This window comes from Camelus ferus, chromosome 4 (genome assembly GCF_009834535.1).
Source record: "Camelus ferus isolate YT-003-E chromosome 4, BCGSAC_Cfer_1.0, whole genome shotgun sequence".
NCBI classification, from domain to species: Eukaryota; Metazoa; Chordata; class Mammalia; order Artiodactyla; family Camelidae; genus Camelus; species Camelus ferus.
The window spans coordinates 76,028,235-76,050,869 of NC_045699.1; the positions used below are offsets into that span (position 1 = coordinate 76,028,235).

A 22,635-nucleotide genomic window follows, 5' to 3' on the forward strand; every position below is an offset into this window, starting at 1 on the left:
TGATACTGAAAATCTGGTTTCCTTTAATAAAGAAAAATGAAAATGTGAAAGGGCATCCTGGAAAATGAAAAAAGAGCTTTTGGAAGTTAACCATAACAGTGAAATGAAAATTTCTATAGGAAATAATAGAAAAAAAAAGCTGATAAAACTGTCTAGAAATAAAAAGAATACTGTTTACTATATTCTATGGGGGCACTATCTAAATCATGCTAATGAAAAACAGACCTAGAACTTCTATTTCTAATATTCCTTTTACAATTCTGCTGTTTATCATTAATATTCTTTCTTTGAGATTTACTCAGGAGAGTGTTAAAGGCCTGCTTACCTTCTAAAGGGCTTTTGTAATTTGATTAACATTACGTGAATTTACAAATAAGGAGAGTTAATATTTTCCCATTATTTGAATATGATGTAAAATGCTCTCCAATAAAGAAAAATGTTTCCCTAGTAAAGAGTCCCTTGTATATAACTTGCTAGGACAAAGAAAGTGCATGTTATTTAAATTAATGACAAAAAGTAACTTCAGGAAATATAATGCTTTCAGAAAATTTAAAAGTAAAAATACACATGTCAGAACACAGATGATCTGTAGGGCAGTGAAAATACCCTATATGATATTATAATACTGGATTCATGTTATTATACTCTGTCTAATCCCTCAAAATGTACAACACCAAGAGTCAACCCAAATATAGACTGCGGACTTTGGAATGAAATAATTTGTCTATGGACATTCATTAACTGTAATACACGTCCCACTCTAATGGGAGATGTTTATAATGGGAGAGACTATGCATGTGTGGAGAGCGAGATATATGGGAAATTTCTACACCTTCTATTCAATTTTGCTGTGACTCTCAAAATGCTGATCAAGGAAAATGCACGTTATATAAATTAGAATTTCTTAATGGAAAAAGTATTTATTTTGAAAATATAACGCATTCTCAAGACTTAAAAGCAAAAATATACATGTCCAATGAACAAGAAAACAGTTCTTACACACACCAGTCTAGGATGAGCATATTTCAATTGTATTACAAAAAACACTATTCTCTAACATTCAGGCTTCTTTTTTTAATGAAGAAAATTTGGAATATAAGGGAATAATCAAAATAGGGAAGAATTTAAAATGGTATCTCCTTATCCTAATTTTTATGGCTGTTCAGGGTGAATACATAAGAAGATTTTTTTTTTTTTAAAGAGGATCATATGTATACTGCTTAACCTCCAGTTAAATGCACTGCAGTGGCACTGTCACAAAAACACTGCGATTGGATATAAACTTGTTTACTCATTGTGAGTTAACAAGTACCACTCCACACATTTGGTGTCTTGAAACAACATAAATATGTGTATTCTCTTACAGTTCTGGAGGCCAGACATTCAGATCAGTATCACTGGGCAAAAATCAATGTTGGCAGGACTGTATTCTCCCTGAGGGTTCTAGGGGAGAATCCACTTCATGTCTCCTCCAACTTCTAGTGGTTGCTACCACCCTAGGCTTCACTGTATACTCTAACCTTAGATTCCATCTTCATATCAGTTTGTCTTGTGTGTGTGAATGTGAGTGTGTGTGTCTATGTGAGAGAGAGAGAGAGAGAGAGAGAGAGAGAGAGAGAGAGAGAGAGAGAGAGAGAGAGAGGGAAAGAGAGAGAGAGAGAGAGAAAGAACTTCCTGGGCCTTTCTCTCATTAGGAAAGTTGTTACGATATTTAGAGCCCACAAATGGAATCCATGATGGTCTCCTCATTTCAGTCTTTCATCACATCTACAAAGACTATTTTCCAAATAAAGAAATATTTAAAGCTCCAGAGATTAGGAAGTTGACTTATCTTCAGGGCCCATTTTTCAACCTACCATAAAATTAACATATTACTCTATTCCACACAATCCAAAGAGCTTTTGTGCTGGCATTTTTTTATATTGAGAGAGAGTGTCAATAAGACACTTCATGCAAACATGGCATTACTCAGCTTCAAAGAGTGATAAGTAAGCTCAGTGTATGCTTCCACCAGCCTTGTTGCAGCAGGGTGATAAATGTTCCAGACTCTGATGATGACTGACAATGATTCTGAGACATCAGAGAGCAAAGGCAAGCTCTGATAACGAAGGGATCCAAATGGAAAAAACTATGCAAGTAATATGCTTTTAAATGTTGACTTATACAAAAATGATTCATCAGTCAGTGAAATCAATATTTCCAAACACAGTCCAGACGTTGAAAAAATGAGCTTTCTACATATATCAAAAATAGCATTTTTCAGAGTAAAATAATTTAAAAGTAAAAGTAAAATGCTAGCTTAAAAATTACTTCCTTGCCTTCTTAAATTCAGCTCTAAGGACACAGTGTCCAAGAGTTGACTGCCATTGAAGTTTCCGGCCTCTGTGCTTGCTTAAGTAGAAATTTTTGAAATTTTCCTTAAGTCTTTCCATCTGAAGTAAAGAAATGACAGAAATGTATTACTGATAAACAATCTATCAACAAAAGTTACTCTTGCAACCCTAAAGTAGTATTTTAAGAAATAAATGTCATGACCAAGCATGGTTTTCTCCAAGGATATGTAAGGCAGTTCTGCAGAGAAAGGGTTAGGAGAGGGATACGGAGTTCTGAGACAATAAAACTGACCACTGTCAAAGCTTCCGGTTTAATATGATAAATTCAATAATGTACATAAAGTTCCCCTAAAATCTCACTAACATGATGACATAATTATAAAAATTAAATAAATCCACAGAGAATGGAAGTGGAGGTAATAGCTAATGAGTTGCCAAGAGATATTTGTAAAAGACAACCAATAGATGATGAAGGCTTGATTTACCATATAAGAGAAAGTTAAAGCCAAAGAAGCGTTCTAACAATGAGTAGAACTTGGAGAGGGTATTCCATGCATAGCAAGCAAGGATGACTAGAGATTGAATGATGTGTTAGTTAATTTTATCATGTGTTTACCTTATATATGAATAATACACTTTATATTGAGACCTAACAATGAAAATATAAGCTAATATAAAACTCACAGTCTAAAAGCAAAAGGAAACCAAAGCAGGTCAACTCTAAATCTATGTTTGACTACATAATCAAAACAGACTACTCACACCATTGGAATTATTCAAATAAGGAATCATTTAGTCTTGCTGTTTTCCTTTCTAAAACTTGGATTACTACATTTCAAAATGGTAAGCATTAGGATGATATTTAAATGAACATAAAGCATAGCATAAAGAGTTATTAAAGATTAAAATATCATATTAAAACCAAAGTGCTGTGTCACACGTTACAGTTTTAAACAATGACTTTCTTACCTCTGGAGGTAACTGTATCTCCTTAGGGACATATGTTGGCCAAAAACTTGTTGTCAGAATGTTCACAGTTAATTCAATGTTTCCTGGTACATTCTGGTTCTGCATGTACTACAAAAAGACAAGTGCACACTGAAATATAATAATTTTATAACTACATGGATATAACCCTGTAATAAAAATTTCTAGAAGTAACTAATTAGAATGATAAACTGCTCACTGCAAATATTACCTGCCTTGAAAAAAGATAGAGACATTTTTACCCCAATAAAATGCTAAAAAAAAAAAAGAACCAAAAACAGGAGGCATAAGGTGCCTCAACTAATTAAACTCAAAACCAATTTTCTACTATATTTTGTAAAATCCATCTTACCTCATAAAGGATCTGAGGCAACTTATGAACAGCTACACTCACAAAAAAAAAAATTTTTTTTTAACAACAATAAATATTGTAGGAAAGCAATGGAAAGGCTCTGAATGTCAGGAAATTAAATTGAAAATGGTTGTTCAAAATACATGTCAAGAGTTCTTTAAATCTGGAATAGTAAGTGTCACTGCATTTCTTTTCAAAACATAAAGGAGGAGTTATAATTTAAATATTACTTAATATGTCTCTAACTACAAGTCTTCTTGCGATGAATACTATTCCTGGAAAATCAAAGCATTTATGGTTCTACTCATATTTTAAACCAAAAATCTCTTATACTAGAAATACCTGTTTTAACTGAATCATGATATCTTTGGAAAGTTCCATGTCTTTAAACATTCCTTGAAGTTTACTAGTGAAAGCCATTCCACAGTCTGTAAAATATTTTAAAATAACCAGTTACAGGTTACATCAGAGGAAACCACAGAGCAGGGCATACTTGGAGTCCATTTTAGTGAAATAAACCCTGAGAAACCTTGCAAAAACTGTCAGAATCTACCTTAACAGAATTCTGGAATAGAGTGAAACATTCTCGACAACCAAGTGAACACTTAAAACCAGGACAAAGGCAAATTAAAGATAGTAAATCTTTGTGATTTTTTACCTTATTCAAATCCTACACCCTTACCTACTGTAGGAGCCGTCTTGTAGATGACAGGATGTGTTTGAGCTTATTTGACTATCAGTTTATAGCAAACAGAAATAGTAATGGGTTAAAATACTTGAAAAACAGGGTAACCACAAGTCAAAAGCATACAATAGACTACAAAAACCAAAAAGAAACCAAGATAATACAAAATATAGTTATCAGACCACAAAGAGATAAAGAAGAAGAAAGGAACAAAAAGGAAATACCAAGTCAACTAGAAAAATAAGTTCAAAATGGCATTAAATTAAACATACATCTATCCATAATGACCGTAAAAGTCAATGGACCAAATGCTGTGATCAAAAGACATACAGTGGCAGACTGGGTAATGAAACAAGAACCTACAGTATGCAGCCTACGGGAGACTCACTTTAGAAAGAAGGACACACATAGACTGAAAGTGAGAGAAAGTAAAAAGATACTTTATATAAACAACAAGAAAGCAGGAGTAGCAATACTGATTTCACAAATAAATACACTTTAAAACAAAGGCTATAAAGAAAGTAAAGAAGGACACTATATAATGATTAAAGGAGCAATACAAGATGAGGATATTATACTTATTAACATATATGCACCTAGGAGCACCTAAATACATAAAGCATATACTAACAGATACAAAGGGAGAAATTGATGTGAATGCAATAATACTAAGAGACCTTAACACCTCATTAGTGTCACTGAACAGATCTTTCAGTCAGAAAATCAGCAAGGTAACGGAGAAACTAAAAGACACGACAGAACAGTTGGAATGTTGCTGTCTTTACAACATTATATCTTCAAAAAACAGAATGTACATTCTTTTCAAGTGCACATTGAACATTCTCTAGGATAGATCACAAAAGAAGCCTCAACAAATTTAAAGGATAGAAATTATTTCAAGCATCTTTTCTGACCACAATGCCAGGAAACTAGAAATCAACTACACAAAAACAAAGGAGAAAAAGTGACAGCATGGAGATTAAACAACATGCCATAAAAAAAAAAACCAATGGGTCAATGATGAAATCAAAGAAGAAATTAAAAAAAATATATGTTGAGGCAAACGACAATGAAAACACAACCACACAAAATCTATGGGATGCAGCAAAAGCAGTCCTATGAGGAAAATTCATAGCAATACAAGCCTTTCTCAAAAAACAAGAACAATCTCAAATGAACAACCTAACCTATCACCTAAAAGAATTAGAAAAAGAAGAGCAAACAAAATCAGAAGTCAGCAGAAGGAAAGAAAGAATAAAGATCAGGGAGGAAATAATTAAAATAGAAATAAACAAATAGAAAAATCAATCAAACCAAGAGTTAGTTTTTTGAAAGAGTAAATAAAAATTGACAAACCTCTGGCCAGGCTCACCAAGAAGAAAAGAAAGAGAACATAAATAAACAAAGGGACAAAGAAAGGAAAATGGAGAAATTACAACCAGTACCACAGAAATAAAAATTAATTACAAGAGAATATAGGAACAACTATTTGGAAACAAACTGGGCAACCTAGGAGAAATGGACAAGCTTCTGGAAACAGAGAGTCCACCAAGACGGAATCAAGAAGAAGCAGACCACGTAAACAGATAACCTGAAATGAAACAGAATCAGGAATAAAAAGTCTCCCTGCAGACAAAAGTGCAGGACCAGATGGCTTCACTGGGGAAGAATACACCAAACATACAAAGAACTCACACCATTTCTTCTCAAACTCTTCCAAAACACTGAAAAGGAGGGAGCACTCCCAAACTCATTCTGTGAGGCCACCAGTCACCCTGATACCACAACCAGGCAAAGACACTACCAAAAAGACCATTGCAGGCCAATATCACTGATGAATACAGAAGCAGAAATCCTCAACAAAATATCAGCAAACAGAATGCAACAGCACATAAAAAAAGATCATATAGCATCATCAAATTGGATTCAACCCAGAGACACCGGGTGGTTCAACAAATGCAAATCAATCAGTGTGATACATCACATCAACAAGACAGAGGACAAAAACCACATGATCATCTCAAAAGATGCAGAAAAAGCATCTGATAAAATTCAACACCGGTTTATGATAAAAACCCTTACCAAAGTGGGTATAGAGGGAGCATATCTCACATAATAAAAGCTATTTATGACAAACCTATAGCCAGCAAAATATTCAATGGTGAAAAACTGAAAATCTTCCCACTAAAATCTGGGAAAAGGCAAGGTTGCCAACTCTCATCACTTCTATTCAACAGTCTTGGAAGTCCTAGACACAGCAATCAGGCAAGAGAGAGAAATAAGAGGGATCCAAGTTGGAAAAGAAGAGGTAATACTGTCACTATACGCAGATGACATGATACTACACGTAGAAAACCCTAAAAGGTCCACAAAGAATCTACCAGAGTGAATGAAAGAATTTGGCAAAGTATCAGGATACATTATTATACAAAAAAGTTAGTTGCATATCCTTACACTAAACAATGAAATAGCAGGAAAAGAAAGTAAAGAAACAATCCTTTTTAAAACTGCCTCCCAAATAATAAAATACTTAGGAATAAATCTGACAAAGGAGATGAAAAACTTATACATGGAGAATTACAAAACACTGATTAAGGAAATTAAAGACGAGTTAAAGAAATGGAAGGATACCCCATGCTCTTGGATTGGAAGAATCAATAGCATTAAAATGGTCATACTGTCCAAGGTAATTTACAGATTTATGTGATCCCTATTAAATTACCCAGGACACCTTTTCCAGAACTAGAAAAAAACAATCCTAGAATTTACATGGAATCACAAAACACCCAGAATAAAGCAATATTGAAGAAAAAGAACAAAGGTGGAGGATTAACACTCCCAGACTTCAGATAATACTACAGAGCTACAGTAAATCAAAACAGTGTTGTACTGGCATAAAAACAGACATGTGGATCAATGGACCAGAATAGAGAGCCCAGAAATAAATCCACAGATTGATGGTCAATTAATCTTCAGCAAAGGAGGCAAGAAATTACAGTGGAGAAAAGACAGTCTATTCAGCAAGTCGTGTTAGGAAAACTGGACAGCAGTGTGTAAATCAATGAAGTTATAGCACTCCTTCCCTCCATACAAAAATAAACTAAAAATGGCTTAAAGACTTAAATATAAGACAAGACAAGATCAATCTCCTAGAAGAAAACATAGGCAAAAACATTCTCTAACATAAATCTTAGTAACATTCCCCTAGGGAAGTCCACCCAGGCAATGGAAATAAGAACAAAAATAAACAAATGGAATCTAATGAAAATCATAAGTTTTTGAGCAGCAAATAAAACCACAAGCAAAACAAAACGACAACGTACAGAATGGGAGAAAATATTTGCAAATGATGTGACTGACAATTTCCAGAATATATAAACAGCTCATACAACTTAATAACAACAACAACAACAAAAGAATCCCAGCCCAATACAAAAATGGGCAGAAGACCTAAACAAGCAATTCTCCAGTGAAGTCATATAAATGGCCAATAGGCATATGAAAAAAATGCTCAATATCACTAATTATCAGAGAAATACAGATTAAAACTACAGTGAGGTGTCACCTCATACCAGTCAGAATGGCCATCATTCAAAAGTCTGCAAATGATAAATGCTAGAGAGGGTGTGGAGAAAAGGGAACCCTCCTACACTGCTGGTGGGAATGCAGTTTGGTGCAGCCACTGTAGAAAACAGTATGGAGATTCCTCAAAAAAATAAAAAATAGAGTTACCAGAGCATGGAAACAACCCAAATGTCCATGACAGGTGACTGGATAAAGAAGTTGTGGTGTATATATACACAATGGAATACTACTCAGCAATAAAAAAGAATAAAATAATGCCATGTGCAGCAACATGGATGGACCTATAGATCATCATTCTAAGTGAAGTAAGTCAGAAAGAGAAAGAAAAATGACGTAGGTATCACTCACATGTGGAATGTAAAAAAAAAAAAAAAAAGGACACTATGAACTCATCTACAAAACAGAAATAGGTTTGCAGACATAGTAAACAATCTTATGGTTACTGAGGAAAGGGTGTGGGAAGGGATAAATTTGTGAGTTTGAGATTTACAAATGTTAGCCACTACAAATAAAAATAGAATTTAAAAACTTTCTTTTGTATAGCACAGGGAACTATGTTCAGTATCTTGTAATAACCTGTAATGGAAAAACTATGAAAACGAATATATGCATTTATATGCATGACTGGGACACTGTGCCATGCACCAGATATAGACACATTGTAACTGACTGCATTTCAACTAAAAAAAAATAACATGTGGGGAGAGGGTTAAAATGTAGAGACTTTGAAAAACTTCAAACTTAATTGCTACCAACTTAAAATATATGATGACAAATATTGGTTGCTATGCACAAGTATCACAAAAGATCATGAAAAAATTATCTGAGCATAGATGCACTTTTGCCCACATCTGTTTAGCATAATACTGGAAGTCCTAGCCACAGCACTCAGAAAAGGAAAAGAAATAAAAGGTGTCCAAACTGGAAGACAAAATTTAAAACTGTCATCATTTGTGCATGACATGATATTTTAAATTGAAAACTCTGAAGTCTCCAAACAAACACTATTAGAACTCATAAGTAAATTTAGTAAAGTTGCAGAATACAAGATAAATATACAGAAATCTATTGTTTTTCTACACACTAATAATAAACTCCCAGAAAGAGAAAGCAAGGAAACAATTCCATTTAAAATCAACCAAAAATAATAGAATTCCTGGGAGTTACCAGATGCTCTCAGATGCTCTCACCCAAAGAGCCAAGAAAGTCTTGAGAAAGGACAAGGCTAAAGATATTGAGCTTCCTTACTTAAGACTATATACAAAGTTAGTACAGTATTCAAACCAGTATGGTACTGGCATAGAAGCCGTAGATCAATGGAACAGCAGACAGTTTGGAAAGAAACCCTATGCACTTATGGTCAGTTAATCTATGACAAGGAGGCAGGACTATTCAATGGTGAACAAACAGTCTCTTCAGAAATGGTACTGAAAAGCTGGACAGCCTCATGTGAATCAACAATATTAGAGAACTCCCTCACACCACATACAAAAATAAACCCCAAATGGTCTAAAGACCTAGTATTAGTGCATGATGCCATAGCACTGCTATAAGAAGACATGTGCAAAACATTCTCTAATATAAGCCATAGCAATATTTTCTTGGATAAGTCTCCTGAGACAAATAAATAAAAACAAAAAAGGGGATAGGGCTAATTAAATTGAAAGCTTTTGCATAACAAAGTAAACTATAATAAAACAAAAAGACAATCTACAGAATCAGAGAAGATATTTGGAAACAATCTGACAAGAGGTTAATTTCCAAAATATACAAACAGCTCATTCAACTCAGTATCAAAAAAAAAAAAAAAACAAAAAACAAAAAAACCATCAAAAAATAAAAAGACCTAAATAAACATTTCTCCAAAGAGGAGATACAGATGGCTAACAGGCACATGAAAAGATGCTCAACATTGCTAATTATCAGCAATGGAAATGCAAATCAAAATCAAAATTATCCCTGTCAGAATGGCTATCATCAAAAAAATAAAAAGTAACAACTACTGGCAAGAAAAATGTGGAGAAACAGGGAACTTTAGTACACTGTTGTTGGGACAGTAAATTGGTAAAGCCACTATTGAAAACAATATGGAGACTCCTGAAAAAACTAAAAATACCATCTGATCTAGCAATTTCACTTCTGGGTATATGTATGACAAAAAACAAAAACACTACTTCAAAGAGATACATGCACCCCAATGTTCTTCGAAGCATTAGTTAGAACAGCCAAGACATGGGAGCAATCGAAGATGAATGGATAAAGAAGATGTGGTAATTATACACAATGGAAAACTACTCAGCCATAAAAAAGAACAAAATTTTGCTATTTGCAACAACACAGATGTTCTTGGAGGGTATTATGCTTAGTGAAATAAGCCAGAAGAGAAAAACAAACACTGTATGATATCACTTAAAATAAAAATCTAAAAAAATAAAACAAATGAATGAATAAAACAAAACAGAAACAGATTCACACACAGAACAAACTAGTGGTTACCAGTGGGGAGTGGAATGTGGAGGGGCAAGACAAGGGTAAGAGACTAAGAGTTAGAAACTACTAGGTATAAAATAAATGACATACAAGGATGTAACATGTACAACACAGGGACTATAACCAATATTTTATAATTACTTTTAATGGAGTATACCTATAAAAATATTGAATCACTATGTTTTAAATCTGAAACTAACATAATATGGCAAATCAACTACACTTCAATAAAAAGAAAAAGTAATCTAAGCATACTACTAAAGAAAGCCTTCAAATCACAAAGGAAGAGAGCAGGAGAAAAATTTAAAAAGAGGAAATATAAAATAGAAAACAATGAACAAAATGGCAGTAAATACATACATACCAATAATATCTTACATGCAAGAGGACATAATTAACAGTCAAAATACACAGAAGGAAAACAAGATCCACTTACAGGCTGCCTACAAGAAACTCACCTATAATATAAGGACACACACAAACTGAGTGAAGGGATGGAACAAGCTAATCCATGCAAATGAAAACCAAAAGAAATCTGAGATAAATATATTCATATCAGACAAACAGATTTTGAAACAAAGACTGCCACAAAAGACAAAAAATGCATTGCACACTGGCAAATGGGTCAGTTCAACAAGAGTATATAACATCTGGAAACATTTCATTCACCAAACATAGGAGTATCTAAATACAAAAAGCAAGTGTTACAAGAATAGAAGAAATAGGGAGGAGGGTATAGAGTGGTACAGCACTTGCCTGGCATGCATGAGGTCCTAGGTTTAATCCCCAGTACCTCCATATGGATTAATAGATAAATAAACCTAATTACCTGCCTCCACCAAAAGAAAAAAAAAAAAGAATAGAAGAAATAAATTAACAGTGACACACAAAAAAATGAGAATACCTCACTTACATGAATGGACAGATCATTCAACCAGAAAATCAAAAGAAAACAGAGGCCTTAAATGACACATTAAACCAGATGGATGTAACAGATATACACAGACACTGTCCATAGGCAAGAGAATACAAATTCCTCTCAAGAGCACGAAAAACATTTTCCAGGAGAGATCCTGTTAGGCCACAAAACAAGTCAGAGCAAATTCCATAAAATTAAAGTCTCATCAAGATTCTTTTCTGACCATAATGGTATGAAAACAGAAAACAATTACAAGAAAAAACAAAAATTTATAAACATGTGGAGAATAAACCCAGCGCTAATAAGCAACAATGCATTAACAAAGATATCAAAAGCAAAATCAAAACAACCTTGAGACAAATGAAAATGGAAACATAACATATTAAAACTACGGGCTGAAGCAAAAGCAGTTCTGAGAGGGATGCTGACAGAGATAAGCAACTACACCTCAAGAAACAAGAAAAATCTCAGAAAAACAACCTAAGTTGACACCTCAAGAAACTAGAAAAATAAGAAAAAAGAGACTAAAAAGACAAAAGAAAGATCAATGAAACCAAGATCAGTTTCTTTTAAAATCAGTAAAACTAACAAATTTTTGCTATACTCACTTAAAAAAGAAATGGAGGAAATAAATATAACTTAGAAACCAAAAAGGACAAATGAAAGAGCTGGTTCCATAGAAACAATTATAACAGATTATTATGAAAATGTATGATAGAACACTGGACAAGTTAAAAGAAATGGATAAATTCCTACAAATTTATAATCTACCAAGACTGAATCATGAAGAAATAGAAAATATCAAGAGACTAATACTATAGGTTAAATCAGTATTATTGAAATTCTCAGAAAATAAATGTCTGGAACCAACCAGCTTCACCTGAATTCTACCAAATATTCAAAGAACAGCAATCCTTCCCAAACTTCACCAAAAAATGGAAGAGCGGTCATACTTCCAAATCCATTTTTAGAGGCCAGCATTTTGGAGGCCTCAGATACCAAAAGCAGACAGTGACAACAGGAAGGAAAATTATAGGCTGATATTCTCGATGAATATGAATTTTAAATCCTCAACAGAATATCAGCAAACCAAATTCAACAACACATTTAAAGGATCAGACACCACTGAATGGTATTTATTCAGAAATACAAAGATGGTTCAATATTCATAGATCAAGGTGACTTCTCACATTAAGAAAATGAAGTCTAAAAATCTATGATTAAGTGAAGAGTAGAAAAGGCAGAGTAGAAAGACTCTGAGCTCACCTCCTCTCAGGAGCACACGAAAATCACAACTATCAACGTAAAAACTGAAAACTCCCAGAAAAGATCTCCCATAAATTAAGACAACAAAGGAACCCAATGAGACAGGTAGAAGAGGTGAACTTAACAACACAGCCAAATCCCATATTCCCCACAAACTAACAAGTAATTATAATGCAGAGGATCTCCCACAGGAGTGAGAGTTCTGACCTCATGTCAGGTTCCCCAGCCCAGGGTCCTACACCAGGAAGATGAACCCCTAGAGCATTTAAAATGCAGAAGGGATTAATTTCAGCAGCTCCACAGGACTGGGGGAAATAGACACACCACTGTTAAGTGGGGGTACAGAAAATCTCACATGAACTGGGACCCAGGGCAAAAGCAGCGATTTCAAAGAGGCCAAGTCCAGACCAAGTTGCTAGTCTTGGACAGTCTCTAAGAGAGAATCAGAGGAGTGGCTACGGCTCACTCTTGGGAAGTCAATATTGATAGCACCATATTTTGAAACATTCTACCTAAGGAACAATGCTGCTGGCAGCTGCCATCTTGGGATCACCCTCTAGCTCATTAGCACCATGACCTGGCCCCTTCCAACAGCCTATGGGCACTTGTTCTAAGAAGTTTTAGGCCCCATGACTAACTAGGCAGGGACACAGGGCCTCTAGACATGGCCCTGCCCAGCAGAGGGCCAAGTCCCACTGGGCAGGCAATGGCTTGGCCTTCCAAGAAGCCTGTACTAGACTCTAGACAAGCCTTTGCTACCAGGAGGTAGGCACCAGACACAAGAACTATGAGCCCACAGTCTTCTGACCCAGCCCACCCACAGCAGGCCAGAATATACCCCAAGTCCAGGTGGCCCTGTTCACTAGCAGACCAATGTGAGCTTCCGGACACCCCAGACTGCATACTCAGCCAAGTCAGGAACAAGCTACCCGCAACCACAATCCGAAATGAGTTCTGAGATTCCCTGGGCCTTGCAGCTAGACTCCAGAAACACTTTGACCTGTCAGTAGTCCAGCACTGTCCCGAGGGCCTGGCTTCACTTGCAAGTGGGAGGACAACAGCCCCAGGTCTTCAAGACTCTTACTCCATCCAACAGGGAGTCAGCACTAGTCCCAGGGCTCCTTAAGGATCTTCAGTCAGCCACCTCAGGACCAGCCTTGCTAAGCATCAGACAACAGCATCCACAGAAGGCAAGGCCTGGCAACCAACCAGGATAGGGGCCAACCAAGCCTAACAGACTAACCACAAACAACTTACCAGTACGGAAGGACCCACACAACTACTCAAGGGGCACTAACAGAGCAGACAGCTTGTGTGACGTGATAGGAGTGCACTGCCGCAACACCTAAGACATCTACAGAAAAGCATTTCTCCAAGTTCAGGAAATGTAACTAATCTACCACACATATAAACAGTAACTTAGACAAAATGACACAGCAGAGGAACATGTTCCAGATGAAGGAATAAGATAAAACTCTAGAATAAGAACTAAGTGATGCAGAAATAGTCAGTTTACCAAAGAAAGAGTTCAGAATAAGGATTGTAAAGATGCTCAGAGAACTTAGAGAATGGATGCATAGTGCAAGAAGTTAGAAGTTCTTAACAAAGAGGTAGGAGAATGTCATTCTAAGTGAAGTAAGCCAGAAAGAGAAAGAAAAATACCATATGAGATCGCTCATATGTGGAATGTAAAACAAACAAACAAACAAAAACAAAGCATAAATACAAAACAGAAACAGACTCATAGACTTAGAATACAAACTTGTGGTTGCCAAGGGGGTTGGGGGTGGAAAGGGATAGACTGGGATTTCAAAATGCAGAATAGATAAACAAGATTATACTGTACAGCACAGGGAAATATACACAAGATCTTGTGGTAGCTGACAGAAAAAAAAAAGTGACAATGAATATATGTCTGTTCATGCATAACTGAAAAATTGTGCTCTACACTGGAATTTGACACAACATTCTAAAATGATTATAAATCAATAAACAATGTTAAAAACAAAAAACAAACAAACAAAAACCCAAAGAGGTAGAAAACATAAAGAGCAACCAAGGAGAGATAAGGAATAAGTAAAGTGAAAAATGCTGCAAGGAATCATAGTAGACTAAATGATGTGGAAGAACAGATCTGCAACTTGGAAGACAGAGTAGTGGAAGTCACTGCTGCCAAACAGAAAAAAGAAAATAAAAACTAATTAGTACAGTTAAGAGATCTCTAGGACAACATCAAGTGCACTAATATTCAAATTATAGGGGTCCCAGAAGCAGAAGAGAGAAAGGGCCTGAGAAAATATTTTAAAGACATAATAGTGGAACACTTCCCTACCCTGGGAACGAAACAATCACCCATGTCCAGAAAGCAGAGAAAGCCCCATACAAGATTAACCCAAAGAAAAGCACAGTAAGACACATTATCATTAAAATGACAAAAAAGGTAAATAGAGAATGAGAAGCAGCAAGGGAGAAACAACCAATAACTTACAAGGGAATTCCCGTAAGACTATCAGCTCAGTTTTCAGTAGAAGCTATGCAGATAAGAAGGGAGTGTCACATTACATACAGTGATGAAAGGAAAAAAACTAAAACCAAGAATAATCTACACAGCAACGTCCTACTTTAGATTTCATGGAGAATTTAAAAGCTTTATAGACAAGCAAGAACTAAGAGAGTTCAGGACCAAACCAGTTTTACAACAAAAGCTAAGAGAACTTCTCACTCTTGAGATAGAAGAAAGAAGCTGGAGGAATCATGTTCTATGACTTTACAACATATTACAAAGATACAGTAAACACAATAGCCCCGAAATAGACAAATATATCAATAATAAAAATAGAAACACACATTAATAAAACAGGAAAAAGAGCCCAGAAACACACACATTTATGGTCAATTAATCTATGACAAAGAAGGCAAGAATATACAGTGGAGAAAAGACAGTCTCTTCAATTAGTGGTGATGGGAAAAATGGACAGCTACATGTGAAAAAAAATGAAATTAGAACATTCTCTAACACCATATACAAAAATAAACTCAAAAAGGATTAAATACCTAAGCGTAAGTTTAGACTATAACCCCCCCCCCCCCGGAAAACGGAGGCAGAACACTCTTTGACATAAGTTGCAGCAATTTTTTTTTCGTATGTCTCTTACAGCAAAATAAACAAAAGTAAAAATAAATAAATGAAACCTAATTAAACACTTTTCTCACAGCAAAGGAAACCATTAAAGAAAAAAAAAAAAACAAAAAACCCTACAGGATGGGAGAAAATATTTGCATGTGATATTACCTAAGATAGACATTTCTGCAAAGAAGACATACAGATGGCCAACAGGCACGTGAAAACATGCTCAATATCACTAATTCTTAGAAAAATGCAAATCAGAACTATAACGAGGTATCACCTCATACTGGTCAGACTGGCCATCATCAAAAATCTTACAAATAATAAGTGCTGGACAGGGTATGGAGAAAAGGGAAGAACCCTTCTACATTGTTGGTGGGACTGTAATCTGGTGCAGCAATTATGGAGAACAGCACGGAGATTCCTCAAAAAACAAACAAACAAACAAACAAAAATAGACTTGTCATATGATCCAGTAACCCCATTCCTGTATCTGGCATATATCTGGAGAAAATTCTAATTTGAAAAAACATATGCACCCCTGATGTTCATAGCAGCACAATTTATAATAGTCAAGACAAAGAAGCAACCTAAATGTCCAGTAACAGATGACTGGATAAAGAAGATGCAGTACACACACACACACACACACACACACACACACACACACATACATGAAGTCATAAAAAAAATGAAATAGCCATTTGTAACAACATGGATGGACTTGGTGGGCATTATGTTAAGTGAAGTAAGTCAGACAGAGAAAGACAAATACTGTATGATACTACTTTTATGTGGAATCTAAAATATACAACAAACTGGTAAAAATCACAAGAAAGAAGCAAAGTTGCAGATACAGAGAACAAACTAGTGGTTACTAATGGAGTGGGGAGGCAAAACGGGGTGGGGGGAAGTGGGAGGTATAAACCACCAGATGTTAAGCAGGTTAGGGATATACTGTACCACATGGGGAATTTAGCCAATATTTTTTAGTATCTTTAAATGGATTGTTACCTTAGGAAACAATTTTTTTTTAATTAAAAAATGTTCATTAAAAACCTCTGATCATCTCAGTACATGAATAAAAAAATCTGATAAAATTAAATTTCCATATTTGATTCAGAGTTCCCAACAAAGTGACTACAGAGGGAGCAAACCTCAACATAATAAAGGTTACATATGACAAAGCCGAGAGCTAACATTACTAGCAATGACAATAATCTGAAATACTTTCCCCTAAGATCAGGAACAGTGCAAGGATACCCACTCTAGCCACTTTTATTCAACATAGTATTGGAGGTCCTAGATACAGTAAATAGACAAGAAAAGAAATAAAAGGCATCCAATTGAAAGGAAGAAGTAAAACTCATTATTTCTAGGTGATGTGATATTAAATATAGAAAAGCCTCAAGGTTCCACAAAAAACACTGTTAGGAATAAAAAACAGAACTCACAAAAGTTACAGGATACAAAATCAACAGATAGAAATATGCTGTGTGTGTACACATCACTGACAAACCATCAGAAAGAGAAATTAAGAAAAATTCCATTTACAACTGCACCAAAAAGAATAAACACTTAGGAGTAAATTTAACCAATTTGGTGAAAGGCCTGACACCTACAACTATAAGACACTGATGAAAGAAACTGAAGAAGACATAGCAAATAAAAGGGAATCCAAGCTCATAAACTGGAAGAATCAATACTGTTTAAATGTCCATACTACCCCCAAATATCTAAAGAGTCAGTACAATCCTTGGAAAAATTCCAATGGCATTTTCCTCAGAAATAGAACAAACAATCCTAAAATTTGTATGCAACCACAAGAGATCCTAAACAGCCAAAGCAGTCTTCAGAAAGAACCACAAACCTGGAGAAATCCCACCCCGAGACTTGAAAGTATACCATGGAGCTACAGTAATCTAAGCAGTATGTTATTAGCATAAAAAAAGACACACAGCTCAATGAAACATTACAGAGTCCAGAAGTAAACTCATGTATGTCTGGTCAATTAACTTCCAACAAAGAAGCCAAAACTGTGCAGTAAAAAAAGAACAATCTCCTCAGTAAATGGTTTTGGGAAAACTGGATTTCCACATGCAGATAAAACTGGATCACTGCTTTACACCACATACAAAACTTAATTCAGAGTGGTCCGACTTGAATGTAACACTTGAAACTACAAGACTCCTTAGAAGAAACACAGGCTATAAGCTCTTCAACATCAGTCTTTGAAGGATTTTCTGAATTTCACATCAAAACCAGAGGCAACAAAAGAAAAATATTCACATGTGAGACTGCATCAAATCAGTAAGCTTCTGTACAGAAAAAAGAGAGAGAGAGAGAGAGAAAAAAAAAACCCATCAACAAAATAACAATCAACCTAATGAATGGGAGGAAATACCTAAAACCATATACCTGATAAGGGGTAATATCCAAAATACAGAAAGAATTCGTACAACTCAAATAGGAAAAACAACCCCACCCCAAACCAAACAAAACAAACAAAACAAACAGACAAAAAACAAGCAGTCTCATGAAAAATGAGAAAAGAATCTGAATAAACATTTTTCTGAAGACACACAGAAGGCCAACAGGTACATGAAAAGATGTTCAACATCATTAATGATCAGTCAAATGCAGTCGAAACCACAATGACATACCACCTCACTCCTTTAGAATGGCTATATAAATACTAGAAACAACAAGCACTGGAGAGGATGCAAAGAAAAGGGAAACCTAATGCACTGTTGGTGGCAATGAAAAATAGTGCAGCCACCTTCAGAAACACCAGGGAGGTTTCTCAAAAAATTAAAAGTAGAACTACTATATGATACAGTGATTTCACTTCTGGGTATTTATCTGAAGAAAAAAGTAACTAATTAAATTTAATACGTATCTCCATGTTTATTACAGCACTATTTACAACAGTCAAGGTATGGATGCAAAACTGACAGTGAATGGATAAGGAATCCTTGGTGCGTATCCACAACGGAATACTATTCAGCCATAAAAAGAACGAAATCTAGCCATTTTCATCAACATGAATAGACCTTGTGGGCATTATCCTTAGTGAATTAAGTCAGAAAATAAAAGACAAATATTGTAATGGCCTCACTTACATAATCATATGCTCACAGACACGGAGAACAGACTGATCTTTGCCATAAGTGAGATTTGGGGGTGGGCAAAATGGGTGAATCAACTTAAAAGGTGTAAATTTCCACTTATACAGTAAGTCATGGGGATGTAATGTACAACATGGCAACTAGTTAATAATACTCTACTGAATATTTGAAACTGCATAAAATATTCACACAATTAAATTTCAGTGAAAAAGAATTAAAACAACTCATCAACAAAATAACATTCCAATTTAAAAATAGGTAAAAACATGAGTAAACAATTACCCAAAGAAAATATACAAATGTCAAATGGCACATGAAAATATTATCAGCAAGATTAGCCATTATGGAAATGCAAATCAAGCCATAAGTAGTGAATAAACAAACATTAAAAGAGAATATAACATGCCAGTATAATATAATACAAATAATATAAAAGGTATTGGCAAGGATGTGCTGAAACTGACATTCTTATACATTGCTGGTGGGAATTTAAAAAGCTACACTGTGATGAATAGGTTTGGTGGCTGTTGACAGAGCTAAACACATGCCTTAGGAGTTATGCTCACATTTACACACACTAAAGAATTAAAACCAAGTATGCAAACAATACTCTACCTGAACGTTCACAGCAGCATTCTTAAAAAGCCAAACGTTAGAAACAACCCAAATGTTTAAAAACAGACAAATGGATAAATAAAATGTATATGTACATTTGTAGCAGTATATATAGGCATAAAAAGGAATGAAATACATGGATGAATACTGAAAATATTATGGTGAAAGAATTCAGATACAAAAGGCCACATACTGTCTGATTCCATTTCTATAACATCTATAGTAGGTAATTCTATAAAGTAAAAAGAAAAGTAGAGGTTGTCAGAGCCTGAGGAACAGGAGTGACGTCTTCAAGGGAAAAGGGTTCCGCCTTTCATGGTGATGAACTAAACAGCAGTGATAGTTTCACAATATTATAAGTGTGCTAAATACCACTGAACTGAACAGTTTAACAGGGTGATTAATTTTGCTGTGTAAACTTTCCCTCAAAAATGTAGCAATACATTTCTCTGAAATATCTTCTATGTAATATTGGTTTAATTGAAACTTTTTGGAACTGCACATTATTTATCTTGACATGATGATTCATATTCTAATATAAAAATACTTAACATTCTTTCAATATTCTTGTATAATATATTCTCTTAAAACGTAAAGATAATCTCGAAAACTTAAAAAATTCAAGATTTCTAGGATTAATATTTGCACCTGCTTCCATGATATCTAACATATTGGTTTATCTTAGAAAAGCTGTAAAAGACTTATATGAATCAGAATTCATTTAAGGTCGAGTATTTAACCTCGCTATAACCATATGAGTAAAAGTACACCAGCTCTGTAGGTTTCATCTTCTCGTCTCAGAAGTTGAGGCAACTTCTTATGTCACTTCCATATCACCAGTTTTCTTAAGTTGCCAATGTTAGTAACCCTCTTCCTACTCACATCCTCCTCATACCTCAAAAAACTTCAGTAGGACTCTGTACCCATGAATTTATTGAAAAAGTATGGTTAACCATGCCCCTGAATTAAGAAATTGTGACATATGTATGACTAGATATATCAAAAGGTTGAAGCATTGACACAGTTCTTATAAATTCATTCTTGTGTACCTTATCTAACCTCTCTCTGTCTATTCTCAGTCTCTCGGCTGGCTCTTCACTTATCTGGCCATTAATTACAGGGACGTTTTAAGGCTATATTCTAGCCTTCTTGCACTTACATCTGATTTGTTTGTTCTAGGTATTCTTATTCAGACCCACAGCTCCAATCATAACTGTAGGTAGATAATTTGCAGATTTCCATCACCAAGTCTATCACTTCTGATGACTACATTCAACTACCAATTTCTGTCTTCACTTGGATGTCTCAAATCTACGTCAAACTGAAAACATTCAAAGTTTCATTTGTATCCTCTACTTCAAGCAAGGTTTAGTGTTCCATATCTACAAAAAATAGCTTTTAAGATAGCCCCTGTAATCCACTTCTGGTGTTCACACTTTTGTATTATTCACAACCCTCGGGTGAAGTAAGGAAGTGGTGATTTGCTTTGATCATCCAGAACACACACCACAAAATGATGGAATAGTAATTATAAGAGTCTGGGAATTTGTCTTGTTCATCCTCTCTAATTATCCCAGATAATATGAGTTCTCTCTATGGAAAAATCCATGAGGCAAAGACATGAGACTATCCTCTGGAAAATAACCATTGAGAAACTGAAGCTCTCCATCCGAAAGCCTGTCGACAACACAAGTGAGCAAATCCTGGAAGCAAATGCTCCAGCACTCAATCTTGCGATTACTTTAGTTACCACTGACACTTGACTGCAGCCTTTTGTGAGATCCTCACCTGAAAATCCATTTATTCCATCCTCAGATTTCTGATGCCATAAGAAATGGTAAGTTTAAATACAGATTTGTATTTTTAGCTGTTAACACATCAGTAAAATCCTATCTATATAATGAAAGCTGACAGACCCTTTGGCGATTCTCTCCTTCCGTGTCCACTTTCACAATTCCCAAAGCATGCTAGATCGTACCTTCCAGACATCTGAATGAATCACTGTCATTCTCCTGAACGAATGATGAGCACTATTTTTCTTACCATCTAGGGAGTCTGCATGCAAACTACAATCCATTCTAGAGCCATGATGTGTACCTCTGATCTTGTTTAAAATCCTTTTATACTATTGCTTTTAGATAATAGAAGAGTATTGCAAGAAAAGTATCCAAGGTCAAGTAAAATCTGATTCCTACTACCTTTACTCATCTTTTAGCACCGACTGCTTTTCCTCCCCGTGTACTCTGACTTCTCAACTTTTCAAATTCCTTCTTGCCTGGCATATACTTCTGCTATCATCAACCAGAATTTCTATGTACCATCATATGTCATTTCAATCATGGCTTCTTAGAGAAATCTTCCTTGATTTCCTGACTAGGATTAATTGACTTTTTATAAGCCTTGAAGCTTCTCCTTCATAGAACTAATCAGAGAGGCAAATTTTTGTATTTTTGGCATTACTATTATGTTGTAACCTATAATAATAGCCAGAGAGTTACTTATACCTGCTAATGATCCTGCCTTATGCATAGGGAGTAATACTAAATTTAACCAATATTATAAATTTATAAATGCAAAAATTAAAATAACTTGCCTACAGGAACACATGAAGATGGTAGTACTGTAAGACGTGTGCACATATTTTTGGACGACCATATTAGATAAGTAAGTCTCCAAGAACTAAGTAAACTGAATATATAAGATAAATTGATAAGAAAATGAGAGGATAACATTAAAATCAAGTCATGAAGTCACTGTTCTCCACCAAGATTCATAAAAAACAGATACTACAAAATGACTGAACCAACTAATATACGGGGCCAGGCACATACCTTGTTTAAGTTTAAATAGCATAGACTTTTCTGCATCAATTGAAGCACTCTTACCAAGTAAGAGACGTTTTGCTAAATCTTTTTTGTAGAAGGCTTCAAAAATATCTTTCCCTGCATTATTTAAAAAAAAAACAACTAAATGTCAGTTTAAACATTTAAAAAATCACTAATACCATATGTCAACTAGAGGATATTTACATCCAATAATACTTGAAAATCATGTAAATAGCAACATTATTTACAAAAGCAAAAGAAGAAAACAACCAAAGTACCCCACTGACAGATGAATAGATACACAAAACATAATACTGTTGTCA

General features: G+C 35.0%; 1 protein-coding gene across 1 annotated transcript in view; it reads right to left on the reverse strand.

Annotated features, from left to right (window-relative positions):
• Nucleotides 1-2,306: 2,306 nt before the first annotated feature.
• The window catches only part of LOC116663379 (cullin-4B-like), a 40,049-nt gene continuing 19,720 nt past the window's right edge, over nucleotides 2,307-22,635 (reverse strand). The window contains 4 exon segments of the mRNA XM_032479149.1: nucleotides 2,307-2,432; nucleotides 3,303-3,410; nucleotides 4,015-4,100; nucleotides 22,319-22,429. Coding sequence (XP_032335040.1) covers nucleotides 2,307-2,432; nucleotides 3,303-3,410; nucleotides 4,015-4,100; nucleotides 22,319-22,429 — 431 coding nt within the window.